A 14,665-nucleotide genomic window follows, 5' to 3' on the forward strand; every position below is an offset into this window, starting at 1 on the left:
CTAATTATAAAATGTTATCAATATTTAAAATGCCATGGCAGATTTCATGACCAGCACCCAATCACTCTGCCAGCTCATAGTCACTTATGTTACCCAAGGAAAAAATTGTTCAAATACACTTCTGGGAAAACTATGTAATGGATTTCGTCCAACTATTGATGGATTACATAAAGGCAAAGAGAGATGATGATAGGTTCATGGAGCTTGACATTCACAGAGATTATTCCACTTGACTTCCAGTGTGGTCAGGTGAATTTTGCTAGATGGGGTTGTGTAAATGTAGCAGAAGACAGACTTCTGGAGGAGGAGAAGCCAGATATATATCATGCCTTAGTTGATAATCTGGGAGCAGTATACCAGACTGCCTGACCCTTCAGTGATATATGGCATGGCGTGGCCATTGAGAAATCTCTCAACAAGGATTATGGGAAGCATCAGCATCTTTGCACAGAAGATAAGGCTCTGACCAAGTGTTACTTGACTCATTAATAGCTATGACAAAATAAATGTGTGGAATTCAGCCTTCAGCGGCAGATCTCCACAAAGAAACAACCATAGAGTGCATGACTGCTGATGAAAATGTCCAAGATACTACAAAAATTGTGACTGAAAGAATGACAAATCCTTTTAGTACTGAACCTGAAACAAGCCCAGACAGCAGAAAGCCACTTGTGTACATTGCAGTGTCTACTGTGGCTCCACCTGAAACTGCAGAAAGTTTGTGCATAATAAGAGGGAACGGCATAAAATAAATGAAGTGGTTTGTAACCAGTCGAGTGCAAAGGGGTGAGGTAGACCTCTTTGATTCCATAAAAAGATATAATCTCAAATCATTTGGTAATCTCAACAAGCCAATCGAGCAGCAGAAGCAGACAGCACAAGCAATAACTTTTGTCAGACATTCAGCAAGCTAACTGCACTTGCCAAGTCCAGATATGTTGATATCCAGGGTTTGTTGAAGTATGAGTTGGCACCTCTCCCGCTTTCCTTCTTCAATTTGGATGGATCTCTAAGAAAGACCCAAAAGAGCAACACACCATCTTGGCTGGAGAAAAATCTGTCAATGGTTGAGCTACTATCATCCGATGAGCGAACATTAGCTATTTATTGACCTCATGATGCTTCTGCAGATGGTGGGCACTAATACTGCCAAGTGCAAAACTTTTGGGGAGCTGCCTGATCAGCTGCTGAACGTTATCCTTTGATTAAAATGTCAAGACACTGCTCTTGTTGGTGACAAGCATGCAAATGAAGAATCCGTCATCTGGTGAGAGAGACCTCAGGGGGAACGTCCAAATGCAAGACGTTTGGAACCCCACTGTGTTAATATCATTACCAAAGCAATGCTTGAAGATATCAAATTCAAAGAGTAAATCAGATGTTACAGAATTTCTTCTCTGTGACTGAATTATGAAGTATGAACAGAGATTGTTACCTGGTTGTGAAGTATACCTTGCTGCTAGATTTCATGACATCTCACAAGCAGTAAAAGTAGTATCTGGCAACCATTCTGCAATACCAGAACTCAAGGCATATCACAAGGAAGCAGATTCACACATGTTCTTGCATATTGCTCATGCAAAGCAAACACTCCAGTAAATAGGGTGCTAATGTGGAGCTTAGATCCAGATGTTGCATCTATGTGCCCAAGATATTGCTCTACTCTTGGGGAAAATGAATTCTATTTCAAAACTGGTGTTGGCCAAAAGAAGAGATTCATTCCCATGCACAGAATGGCTATGGAGCTGGGAATGGATATGTCTTACACTGTCAGACATTCATGCTGTCAGTGGATGTAATTCTGCTTCAGCTTTCATGTACAAAAAGATGACTGAAGTCAAAAATTGAGCATCCAGAGTTCACAGAAGTTTGAAACATCTTGAGATCAGTGCAGCTCAGATAGGCTGCTTTCTTTCTTCCTCTATGCCTCCATGGTATCTTTATTGTACTGTGATAAGAAGCAAACATCTCTGGATAATGTTTGCTAAGAAGATGAAAACAAGTGAGAAATTGCCACCAACAATGGTCTCCTTCAGGTAGCACCTGAAACATGCAAATTATCAATCATACAGATGGAATCATACAACAGCTCAATATTTTTAAGTGTCCCCTGTCAAAAATGGATGGGTGATATTTAGCCCAGAACATCTTGTTTCTAACATGATGGTGCTGCTACCTGCTCCTGAAGCTATCCTCGCCTTTGCACCGTATGAGTGTGAGAGTACTTGTGAAACAAGGTGATGGAAATGCTGTAGGGAAGATTCGGTGTGCTCTGATACATGGTACTGTGACAGTGACGAGTGTAGCAAGAGACTATTAAGCACTTCAGACAGGTTCTGAGGGAGAATAGTAATGTTTCAACTATCTGCAAATTACTGTGGCTATTTTTCTGAGGGTAAAAGAGTGTTACATTAGACATTCAGTAGTTCATAATTGTATGTAGGATTATATAAGAGTACATGGTTATGCTTCATTATTCAGACGATCTATTCATACAAGACATTCTACAGCTCTTCTACTAAGGCCTGGTCTACACTAACCCCCCAATTCGAACTAAGGTACGCAACTTCAGCTACGTGAATAACGTAGCTGAAGTCGACGTACCTTAGATCGAACTTACCATGGTCCAGACGTGGCAGGCAGGCTCCCCCGTCGACTCCGCGTACTCCTCACGCCGAGCAGGATTACCGGAGTCGACAGGGAGCACTTCTGGGTTCGATTTATCGCGTCCAGACAAGACGCGAGAAATCGAATCCAGAAGTTCGATTGCCTGCCGCCGAACCAGCGCGTAAGTATAGACAAGCCCTAAGAGTCATTACTTTTATAAGTAGTTTACATGTATTGTCATTGTATTCGATGATGGTAAGAAGATAAGATAATTACAGATGTACCATGTGTGTTTTAGACCTATGTCTGCAGCCGAGCAGATAATTATAAAACATATATTTTTGATGTTAAGGGGTAGGGTCATCTTATCTGCACAACTTCATAAAAATAGCAGACAGAAAATCTTTTCTCAAATCAACCCCTTCTACAAATAATGACAAATATTTTAATGTATTACATGGTACAAACAAGCTTATATTGTTATGTGACTACAGACTTTTGCTTTAACTGAAGGCAAAAAAGTATGGGGAAAATGCATACAATATATCACCTAGGGCTAAATATTTCCCAAACTTTTCAGAACAGTACTATTTGAGTACATAATTGCATTATCAATTGTAGTTAGCTTTCTGCCAATTTTGGTCAAAATTAAACTGTTTCTTTGAGTTTTGGCCCTTTTTGCGATTTAATTATTTTTTTCAGATTGATGTCTGATAATGATTAAACATTATGTGAAAAAGAAAACCTGCACCACTTCTAGCAGCTGTCTATCCTGGTGATGACCACCAGATATGTGCCCAAAATGTAGTAGCAATGATGGTTTTTCTATCATATGGGTTACCTTAACTCATTAATAAGACCCGTTTTTAACTCTAAGTGGTAGACTACTATAAAATTATTAGTGAAATAGGCTGAGAGAACTGCTCTCCCCTCCAAAAGACTGCTGACTACCTGCAGCATAATATTCCATTCTATGTTTTAAGTATACAGAAGCGTGCAACTGTTTCTGCTATAGCATATTTGTGACAAGCTCCCAGAAGGAACATTCACTGTTACTGGGTATTTTTGGTGTATCAAATTTTTCACACATGAACACACATAATGTATTCAAGATAGACATTGTAGATAAAAATAATTTTTATGTAAGCATATTGACTTTTTACCAAAGGTCACATGTAACAATTGTACTATAAATATTTTACTTTCATTTTCATCAAAAATATTTTCCTTTATTAATAATTACAGTCACAGGTGCATGTTGTGTTTCTGAAGAGGAAACATCAGAATAAAATCTTTTAATTATTTATTTTCAAACTATGCATGTTTTAGTATTCTATTGTATCACAACATTCTGTTTTCCCTAAGAAATTAGTATATAAAATATGTCCATATCTGTTTAAAGTGGATCAAGAATAACTTTCTATTACCATAACAATAATATAATTAACATTACAATATCTACTACTTACTAAATACCAGTAAGGACAGAACTGTATCAGATAAATATGATATGCCCAAAGCTGTCTATTGCAGCACATTATGGGAGGATTCAGGAAAACACTTACGCGCATACTTAATGATTTGCTGAACAGGGAAGTATTACTGATGCTTAAAATTAAGATAGTGCTAAGAACTTTGCTGAATTGGGGCCTAAAGGAGGAGATGAAGATGATGTATGTTTATTTATTACTAATTCCATAGAACAGGGATGTGCTGGCCATAGAATTCCATAGAATAGGGACGTGCTGGCCGCCGCTTCCTGCAGCTCCCATTTGCTGGGAACGGTGGACCGCGGCCACTGGGAGCTGCGGGCGGCTGTGCCTGCGGACGGTCAGTGTAAACAAACTGTCTCGCGGCCCCGCAAATGGATTACCCTGACAGACCGCATGCGGCCAGCGGGCCACAGGTTGCCCACCACTGCTTTAAAGACTCACTTGCTTAGCATACTTTTTTACATCAGGATTTATAGTTCATGTTCTCTACATTTTCCTTTTTTTCTTGTACAAATCTTTGAAAAATCTTCTAAAGGGCTCTACCTCTGTGTAAGTGATATTAATGTCCAACTTACAAGAAGTCTAAACTATAGTAACTTGCATGTGCAGGACAGCCTATTGGTTTCTAAAGTAAAGCATAGTACACAACTTTTTAAATATCAATTCGAGGAATAACAGTCTTTATTTGGTTATTTTTAAAGGCTGAAAGTGATCTACAGAGAGCTTCGATGGATGCAACTCGAACAAGTCGGCAGTTGGAGGAAACCATTGACAATTTTGAGAAACAGAAAATAAAGGACATAAAGGTGTGCATGTAAATATATATATATATATATAGAGAGAGAGAGAGAGAGAGTTCACATTTAAATTTATGGCATCACTCTTGATATGTGAAATGGTTTTAGTTGCAGTTTGTTTGGCAAGATTAGGCAACACTTCCAGTTCACGTGAGTTGTGCACAAATACAAATTGGGGCAAATACTGTGATATTCACAACTATTTCAATACTCAAATAACATTACACACACAAAAAATCAACTAGTTATTCTTCATTTCATTTGGATACAATATTAACTGTTGCCTTAAAATGTCATTTAGTGTCTCACTGAACTGTTAAATAGCTGCCATATTCCCCCCAGTAAATACTTGGGTTTGTGAGTGGAATGAAGTGGCAATGCTGAACAACAGTAACAGCTATCAGTAGCAGATTATAATTACCAAACTTGGAATTCGGCTAGGTTATGGGGGTTAAAACCCCTACTATTACAAGAAGTGTTTTCAGATTCTTAATGATTACAAGTGGGCAAGGCCTTCATTTCCCTCTTATCTGAGAGGACAAACGTAAGACACTTAAGCCCAAAGGATATAAATGACTGAAAGGGGGTTAGAAAATGTCATCACAGCTTTACTATAAAGTTACTGAAGTGGGCTACTTTTAAAAAAAAAATTAAATAACTAGACCACACAGGAAAGAATGAGGGAGGAAGAAAAGATAAAACATTATGCAGTATATAGTAACATGGATGAGAATCATCCCAATAGTTTTGGAGATTCAGTGACTGTTTATGTTCAAGGGAGGGTAGGGTTTTGTGGTATGTATTAACTAGGGCTTTGGAGCTGTGCTCCGGCTCTGCTCCAGCTCTAGGCAAAAACCTGCAGCTCCACTGCTCTGGAGCTGCTCCGCGCTACAGCTCTGGGCTCCACTCCAAAGCCTTATAGACAGTAGAATAAAAAATAGACATAGATTCTTCCTAACCAATTTCAAGTTTTCTGTAGATGGCTATTGGTAAGCTGTAATTCACAGAATATTTTTAAGGAAACGAAATGCAACATTTGAATGAGAAGGGCTGTGTAAATCAGCCAGATATATATCAGTTTGATAATCTAACACTCTGCTAGTGTGAGTTTTCATAGGCAGGCTTGTTTTGTTTTGCTTTGATCTATCATTTTCCTCTTCAGTGCCTGTCATATATGTCACTAGTCAACTGTTCACTAGGAATTAAAATGGTATATGAAGTGGGAACAGGATAATCAGGTGTTCTCAAACTGGGGTCGTGACCCCTCAGGGGTTTGTGAGGTTATTACATGGTGGGTCATGAGCTGTCAGCCTCCACCCCCAAACCCTGCTTCACTTCCAGCATTTATAATAGTGTTAAATATTAAAAATGTGTTTTTATTTATAAGGGTGTTGCATACATAGGCTTGCTGAGTGAAAGGGGTCACCAGTGTAAAAGTTTGAGAACTACTGGGATAGATAGTGTTTGCCAAGCTGCCAGCAGACTTAGGAGTTAATAGCTAGAATTAAAGTCCAACTTTTTTTTTTAAAAATGCATTCAACTATTTTGCTGTTTGTGTCCTAGGATATCAGTGATATAATTCTGATACAGTTTTTGTGTGTTTGAAGCAGGAGTGTAGTTTTGTCATGTAAATTAATAAATCTGCATACAAATAAAACCTCTCTCTTAATTAATTTTTAGAGCATATTTTCTGAATTTATAACTATTGAAATGTTATTCCATGGAAAAGCTTTAGAGATTTACACTGCTGCCTACCAAAATATACACAATATTGATGAGAATGAAGATTTAGAGGTAAGAGCAATCAACATTCTTTATTATTTACATACAAGGCCAAGTTGCACACTGGATCTACAAATGTTGCCTAATTCAGAAAATGCAAAGGACAGATTCTCATTTACACTAAGGCCCCTTTTACACTACTCCAGCTGTGTAAAGGTGCCTTGAAGTGGGTATAGATTCATATACTGATTTTTAAAGCCATTGTTATCATCTCATCTAAGCCTCTGAATAACACAGGTCATTAGAACTTCCTTAGCTCCTGCTTCAAGTCCAGTAGCTGTGGTTGAATGCTAGAGTATTTCTTTTAGAAAAACATCCAATTCTGATTGATTAAAAAATGTCCATCGATGAAGAATCCATCACAACCCTTGGTAAATTGTTTCAATGGTTAATTACTCTCACTGTTAAAAAATGTGCACCTTATTTCAAGTCTCAATTTGTCTAGCTTCAATTTCCAGCCATTGGATTTTGTTATACCTTTGTCTGCTAGATTCAAGAGCCCATTGTTTAAATATTTGTTCCCCACATAGATACTTATAGACTGTAACTAAGTCACCCCTTAGCCTTCTATTTTATAAACTAAATAGATTGAGCTCCTTGAGTATCTCATTAGAAGGCACATTGTCCAATCCTTTAATCATACTCGTGGCTCTTTTCTGAACCTTCTTCAATTTTTCAACATCCTTCTTGAAGTGTGGACACCAGAACTGGACACAGTATTCCAGTAGCAGTTGCACCATTGCCAAATACAGAGGTAATATAACCTCCCTACTCCTACTAGATATTCCCCTCTTTGTAAATCCAGAGATTATGTTAGCACTTCTAGCCACAACATCACAGTGGGAGCTTATGTTCATTTGATTATCCACTAGAACCCCCCAAGTTTCTTTCAGAGTCACTGCTTCTAAGAATAGAGTCCCCCATCCTGTAAGTATGACGTACATTCTTTGCCTCTATATGGTATGACCTTATATTTGGCTGCATTGAAATGTATATTGTTTGCTTGCACCCACCTTACCAAACAAGTCAGATTACTCTCTATCAGTGAGCTGTACTCTTCATTATTTACCACTCCCTTATTGTGCGTTTTTTGCAAACTTTATCAGTAATTTTCCCCCCAAGGTCATTGATAAAAATATATAATGTAGGCTCAAGAACTGATCTCTTTGGGACCTCACTAGAAATGCTTGATGATGATTCCCCATTTATAATGATATTTGAGACCTACCATTTAGCCAGTTTTTAATCCATTTCATGTGTATCATTCCACTTTCTCAATTAAAATGTCATGTGGTACCAAGTCAAATACCTTACAGAAGTCTGAATATATTACATCACTGTTACTTTTATCAGCTTAATTTGTAATCTCATCAAAAACTCATAAAAAAAATTATCAAGTTAATTTGCCAGGATGTATCTTCCATAAAACCATGTTGAATGGCATTAACTAATATAGACTATTACAGTGGTTCTCAAACTGGGGTTTGTGAACCCCTGGGGGTTCATGAAATGTTACAGGGGGTTCTTAGGGAAAAAATTCCCTAATGGCGGACAGAGCTAGGGACCCTGGGTAGCACAGGGCCAGCAGCCCGGAGCCTCTGGACTTCCAAGAGCTAAGCAGATCAAAGCAAGCATATCTATCACACTGAGATTTAAACTTCAAGACTCCTTATAAGAAATGGAAAGGGAGGTGGATATTTTTTGCTGTTTTTAAAATTAAATAGGCAGGTAGTATGGTTTTTAAAATTATTATGAAGAACAAGTTTAAGCTTTGTTGTAACGTGCATTGTTTGCCTGGACTGCTGAAGACCTGAATGCTTGTGTAGGAGCAACTCTTTGAGTTGGCTTCTTAAATACCTTCATGCTGTTTCACATCTGATACTCCTTGATGAACCATAGGAACCTTGTCTTATAACAGGCTTATTCAAAGTGATACAAGCTATGAAAGTGAGATCTTGAAAGAGTGTTGCCATTTTCATAATGTAATAAAAATACTGTAATGATAAATAATAATAAATAGTGTGTAATAAGCTTATCATAAAAACAAATTTTATATTTCCAAGATCACCGTATTTATAATTTATACACAGGTAAAGGAGAAAATCCCTGGAAATATTCATTTTTAGGAGGGGGTTCGCAAGACTTGACATTTTAGTGATAGGGGTTCACAGGTTGTTACGGTTTGGGAACCACTGGACTATTAGATAGTATGCTATATATAGACTAAGTATAGATTGAATTATTCTCTCTATTCCAGAGTTGGTCTCTTTAAATCAGAGTTGGGAGGGTAAGATTGTATAGTCACTATCCAATGCTGTACTTATGTTAGAGAGCTTCAGTCTCTTGGGCTGTCAGTCTGGCATTTATATCATGGCACTAAAGTCACTGCCATTTTACCTTGAACAGGTTTTTCGGAGTTCACTGTATCCACCAGACTATCAGTCTCGTTTAGACATAGTCCGTGCAAACTCAAAGTCCCCCCTTCAAAGAACTGGTTCATCAAAATTTTCACCTGGAATAATACAGGTAAGATAGAAAACATGAATGTTAGGTTCAAGGTTAATTTCAGAAGGTGTGTTAAATTAGAGACAGTATCTCAGGAGCATAGCCTCAGGTGATGTAAATTGTCATAGGCCCACTGACTTTAATGGGCCTTTGACAAATTACACCATCTGAGCGTGGAGAAGGGTTCATTCCAGATACATTCAGTGAACATTTTAATTTTGTATCTTGTACCTAGGAATTATAATAACCTTGTTAAAACTGACTAAGATTTGCATACAATAGTAAATACTCTACTATAAACTATTTTATATAAAAAAGAAACAATTGGGAAGGGACATGTCAGAAACAAAGTTCTTCCAACACTTGGGTGATAGAAGAATAAAATAGATAAAACATGTTTCTCTTCTTAATTTTAGAATACTAACTTTATAAAATGATTTTGTAGGAAATAAAAACTGGCCATTATTGAGTATGAGATGTGGAGAAGAATTCTGTAGAAACTTTTTTTAATATTTATTTCATTTTAGAAGAGCAGCTTTGTTGCAGTGACTTTTTAGGAAATGTGAATTGACTGTGATAAGAATAAGATACAGAAATTGGGTAGGACAGACTTGTCAATATTAATGATTGCAGCAAGAATGCATTCCACTTAAGGATAAATATATCAAGATGGGTAAAATGATCTAGTATGGATGAGGAAGGAGATTTCATAGTACATTTTAAAATGTGTCCAATAAATTGAAAAAATATGAAGAGGGAGATGATAATGGAGAAATAAAAAAAGTAAAGTCATGCAAAAAATTGGAGGTATGACAGAAGCAAAAATTCTTGACAATGTTGGAAGAAATAAGATGTCTAAAAATATACCATAATAGGGCAAAAAAGGAGTGTAAGAAGAAGAGAGATCATACAAACGAAACAGTCGCAGGTTGTGAGAAATTGAACATTTCCTAATCTCTAAAATGAAAAGTTTTAGGACTCTGATCAGTATTAAGCAAGCTAGCAGGCTTTTGGCTCTCATGTTGCATTTTATGCAGCAGTCTAGTAATAGGAGCATTTTAGAGACACATTCTTTGAGTGGCCTCTGCACATTCCCACTCTTGAACTGCATCAACAGTGTAGCTTGGACCAGTGGAACCTTCTGATAAAAGTGCTCATTGGAGCACTCTCATGCTCCATGCACCTCTCCTTATGGCTCTAAAGATTTGAGGGCAGGGCTATAAAGGAGGCGTGGTGTGATGATTGCTTCTGTTCTTTCCAACTACGGTAGCAGATGGACCAGGACACTTGCCAGGTCCTGGCACCCCCAATTCAAAGGAACATATTGTTCCCAGTGTCATCACCTTAGTTTAGCTAGATGTTAGTTCTTTTTTTCTTGTCTTCTTTTTTCGAGGGGTTTTTGACTAAGGATCTTAGTGCCCTGGCACAGGTCCTTGTTTCTAGTATGTTGGAAACAAAGACAAAGAAATCAGCCTTCTTGCCCTGCTTCTTTTCGTGCTTTGAATACACATGTGTTATTTGGCCTGTTTGAGGAAATGTCATTCACCTTCTCTTTGCTCTATATGTAGCACCTTCACCCCTATGGCCAGAAAGGAGTTGCATTTGCCTCCAACCTATGTTACTGCAGGAAGCATTAGCATTTAAACTTCAGTTCCAGAAACCCAGGGATCTGCAAATGCTGGGAGACCAGCCTCAGCTTTGGCCCCAAAGGGGATCAAAAAGTCCAGCAGAGTCCTAGTATAGGTATCTGTCTCTTTGACTGGAGTCAAACCTAAGTCACTGTGAATCCATAAGATCAGAGGTGACACCTCTGCTGAAAAAGTTAATTCTCGAGAGCATATCTCTAAGGAACTTATATGTCTGGTTCAGTGCACTGAAGTGCAAAAGTGTCCTCATAAGGCTTCAGCCTTGGAAGTCAGAGCCACAGCAAAGAGTGGTTATAGAAGGCCAAAACCAAATTACAGAGCTGTATTCTGGTCAGGACCAGAGGCCATCAGTTCCATGCTTGAAACTTCATTGTGAGCCTGTTGAGGCTTCTTGTGAGCCACTAAGTTCCTACTGGAGGATCCATTGTTAATAGGGTGACTCAGTAACATGGTGGCTTAACATCAAGCCCTGGGAACACCCTCATTCAGATCAGGGGGACCTTCAATGCTTAAAGGTAAAGAAGTGTAAGGTAGTGGGATGCTAGTTCCCCCTTCTCCAGAAAAGAAAATGCCTTATAGGGGTAAATCAGTTTCCCTATCTATACAGATCTCTCCGAAGATAAATGAACCTGCCCCTAGAACCTCTACTAGTTCCTCAGGGAAATGTCTCACCTCCTTTGACTTTTTGCTTACCAAACTATTGTTGTCACCCTTAGAAACTGCCTCTGATCCAGAATCGGGCCACGTCCTGCCTGATACCATTCCTTGCCCGTCTTTTGCCAAGGAAAGGATGAGAGAAATTAGAGTTATCAAGGCCTAGTCTTCACTTACCGGCTGGTCCGGCGGCACGCCATCGATGTTCTGGGATCGATTTATCACGTCTGGTTAAGACGCGATAAATCGATCCCGGATCGATCCCGGAAGTGCTCACAGTCGGCGCCGGTACTCCAGCTCGCCGAGAGGAGTACGTGGCGTCGACGGGGGGAGATTTCCGGCCGCGTCTGGACCGCGGTAAGTTCGGACTAAGGTACTTCGAATTCAGCTACGTTATTAACGTAGCTGAATTTGCGTACCTTAGTCCGAAGTCCGGACTAAGTGGGGACCAGGCCTAAGACTCTCCGTTCCAACTGTTCAGACCATAAGATCACCCTTCCTTGGACTAGGAAGAACCACCTGGGTATTATTGTCATATTTGCCTTCCCCTATGTATTAACCTGAATTTAAAAGGGCTGAAGAAAGGCAGCTTCCAACAGAGCCTTCTCCCAAAAGAATTCAGGTGAAATATCCTGCCCTGATTTGTCACTGTCTGGTATTGAAGGAACAGTCTCCTTTACTTGTCCCAGACATACTGCCTGAAGAGGAACTAAAGGGGCTTGTTGAACCTTTGAATGCAGATATGGATCTGGATGATCAAACTTCACCAGATGATCGTGTGGGTGCATCATCTTCTTCCCCTCCAGAAGATATGTTCCAATTTCACAAACATATGGAAAGGTTGGGTACTAATTACCTTGAACATCCTTTAGGAACCTTAGAGTAAATGACACATCTGTTCTTGATATACTGGGGTCACCTTCTAGAAGTGAGATACCTTGCCAGTCTTTGATGGTTTATTATAGCTGGCAAAAAGTATCTGGTTAAACCCAGCACCCGGACAGACAATTTCTAAGAAAGCAGACAAATTATACAGTTGCTTGCTGAGGAATTCTCATTCTCCTGACCCACCCAACTCCAAATTCATTGGTGATGACAGCTGCCATTCAAAGAGCTAAAATGCGTGGGTCAAGACCACTTTGTCCCTTCAGTTAGATAGGTAAGCTAGATGTTCTCTTTTGCAACACTGAGCTTAGACTTGTGAGCTATCAGGTGGTAGTGTCCACAAGAGCTTAGTAGGCTAGTCTCTCCGTTGAAATGGAGCCACCGCAGTGGGACTTCGCTGGGCTGGACATTGTGTGCGGATGCCAGACTCTCACCTCCCAAAACAAGTCCTCTACTCTCAGCTCACCCATGGTCAGAAATCCCATGGTGGTCAGAGGAAATGCTACAAAGACACACTGAAAGCATATCTTAAGAAAACTGATGTAGACATCACAAGCTGGGAAGAGCAAGCCACCAACCGACCATATAGCGCCATATCCTCCATCAGATAGTGGCCCACTTTGAGGAGAAGCGCCTTGCTCTTGAAGCTGAAAAGAGAGAGAGAAGGAAGGAAAAAGAAAGAACTTTCTCTCAGCAGGCAGCTGGCCTGCCACAAAATGTTTGTACCTTCTGCGGGTGGATTTGCGGTTCCAGGATCGGACTCCTGAGTCATCTCAGGACCCATATGTAAATCCGTGATAGAGATCATCCTCGAATCAAGGGATTGCCAATCAATCACAGTGGTGCAGCTAGTGTAGATGCTCTATGCAACGGGAGAGAGCTCTCCCATTGGCATAATAAATCCACTTCTGCGAGAGATGCTATGTCAACAGGAGAAGCTCTCTGGCCATCATAGTGCTGTCCACACTGGCGCTTAGGTCGGTGTAACTTACATTTGCACACCCGAGTGACATAAGTTATACTGACATAAATGCTAGTGTGTACAAGCCCTAAGTAACAGTTAAAAATTACTTTTATAGAATGAAGGTAACCTTTTGTGTTTCATGGATGTAGTGAGTAGTTCTTCAATTTCCAACCATTTTTTCTTAGGTTTGCCTTTTTGTGAGGTGGGTTGAAAAATGTCTTAATAGTATATATTGATACACTGGAATTTTGCTGTCTCTTGTGCGTCATATTTCATCAAATGATCTAAATGTATTTTCTCCAAACTGATGGCAGAATTTTGATATACCTGTAAGTTCCCAAATGTCAAAACTTCCTAGGTTTTTATGGTGTTAATTTCTATATTGTCTGTCATGGATATTAGAGGTGATAGATGTGGGTTTACCTTTCTAAATAAATTATCCCGAGCTTCTATTGTTGTTTTTAATAAAAGAATGGTTATAAAGCCAATCCTCCCTTTTACCCTGGCCTTTATAACATAGATTGCTTAACTCTGGGATTCTTATTTCTCCAAATGAATTTATTTATTGTGGACGCCATTGATCTACGAGACTTCCTGGGACTAAAACCTGGAGCATTTGGAAAAAGAAGCTAATTAGGGATCCGATATTCATTTTAACTACCTGTAGTTTCGCCTTTGAAATTTCATATTTTTACCAAATTTCCAGATGTCTCGATTTTCTTAATCAAAGGAATATAATTAATATTATGTAAGTCTTGCCCTCTTTTAGAAAAGTATATTCCGAGGTATCTTAATGATGTAGTTACCCATTTATATTTATCTTGTATAGCATTCAATAAATCAGAGCCCTCACCTACATCCAGGCATTCTGACTTGATTATTTTAAATCCTGACTTTTTGCCACATTTTAAGATTTCCTCTTGCAACTAGTAGTGTGTGAGCTGGATTTGTAACACATATCATGACTTCTGCATATAAGGGTGACTTGTGTTCCCTGTTTCCTATTATAATTCCATTTATATTAGGATTATTTGAGTGATTGGGCAAATGACTCATTTGCTGTGGCAAAAAGAGGTGATAAGAGGCATTCTCGGTTTGTGCCTCTAAAAATGAGGAATGTTTCTGATAATTATCCATTCACTCATATAATAGCATATGGGTTGGAATATAAGAAGTTAATCCAATTTTGAAATTTAGGGCCTAAACCAAATGTATCTGAAGTATCTTTTAAGGAATGCCAGTTTACTCAGTCAAAAACTTTTTCTGCATCTAGTGATTAAAAATAGATGGGACTCCTAGGTAGAATCTGCATAGAAGATCAGGTCCAAAACT

The 14,665-nt window shown here is 38.9% G+C and overlaps 1 protein-coding gene across 2 annotated transcripts in view; it reads left to right on the top strand.

Moving 5' to 3' along the window:
• CIBAR1 (CBY1 interacting BAR domain containing 1) overlaps positions 1-14,665 on the top strand; it is a 33,194-nt gene that overhangs the window by 16,008 nt on the left and 2,521 nt on the right. For both annotated transcript variants that reach the window (XM_008168328.4, XM_065585911.1), the window contains exons 5-7: positions 4,802-4,906; positions 6,578-6,691; positions 9,086-9,205. In XM_008168328.4, coding sequence (XP_008166550.2) covers positions 4,802-4,906; positions 6,578-6,691; positions 9,086-9,205 — 339 coding nt within the window. The remainder of the gene's footprint in view (positions 1-4,801; positions 4,907-6,577; positions 6,692-9,085; positions 9,206-14,665) is intronic.

This window comes from Chrysemys picta, chromosome 2, assembly GCF_011386835.1.
Source record: "Chrysemys picta bellii isolate R12L10 chromosome 2, ASM1138683v2, whole genome shotgun sequence".
Classification (NCBI taxonomy): domain Eukaryota; kingdom Metazoa; phylum Chordata; order Testudines; family Emydidae; genus Chrysemys; species Chrysemys picta.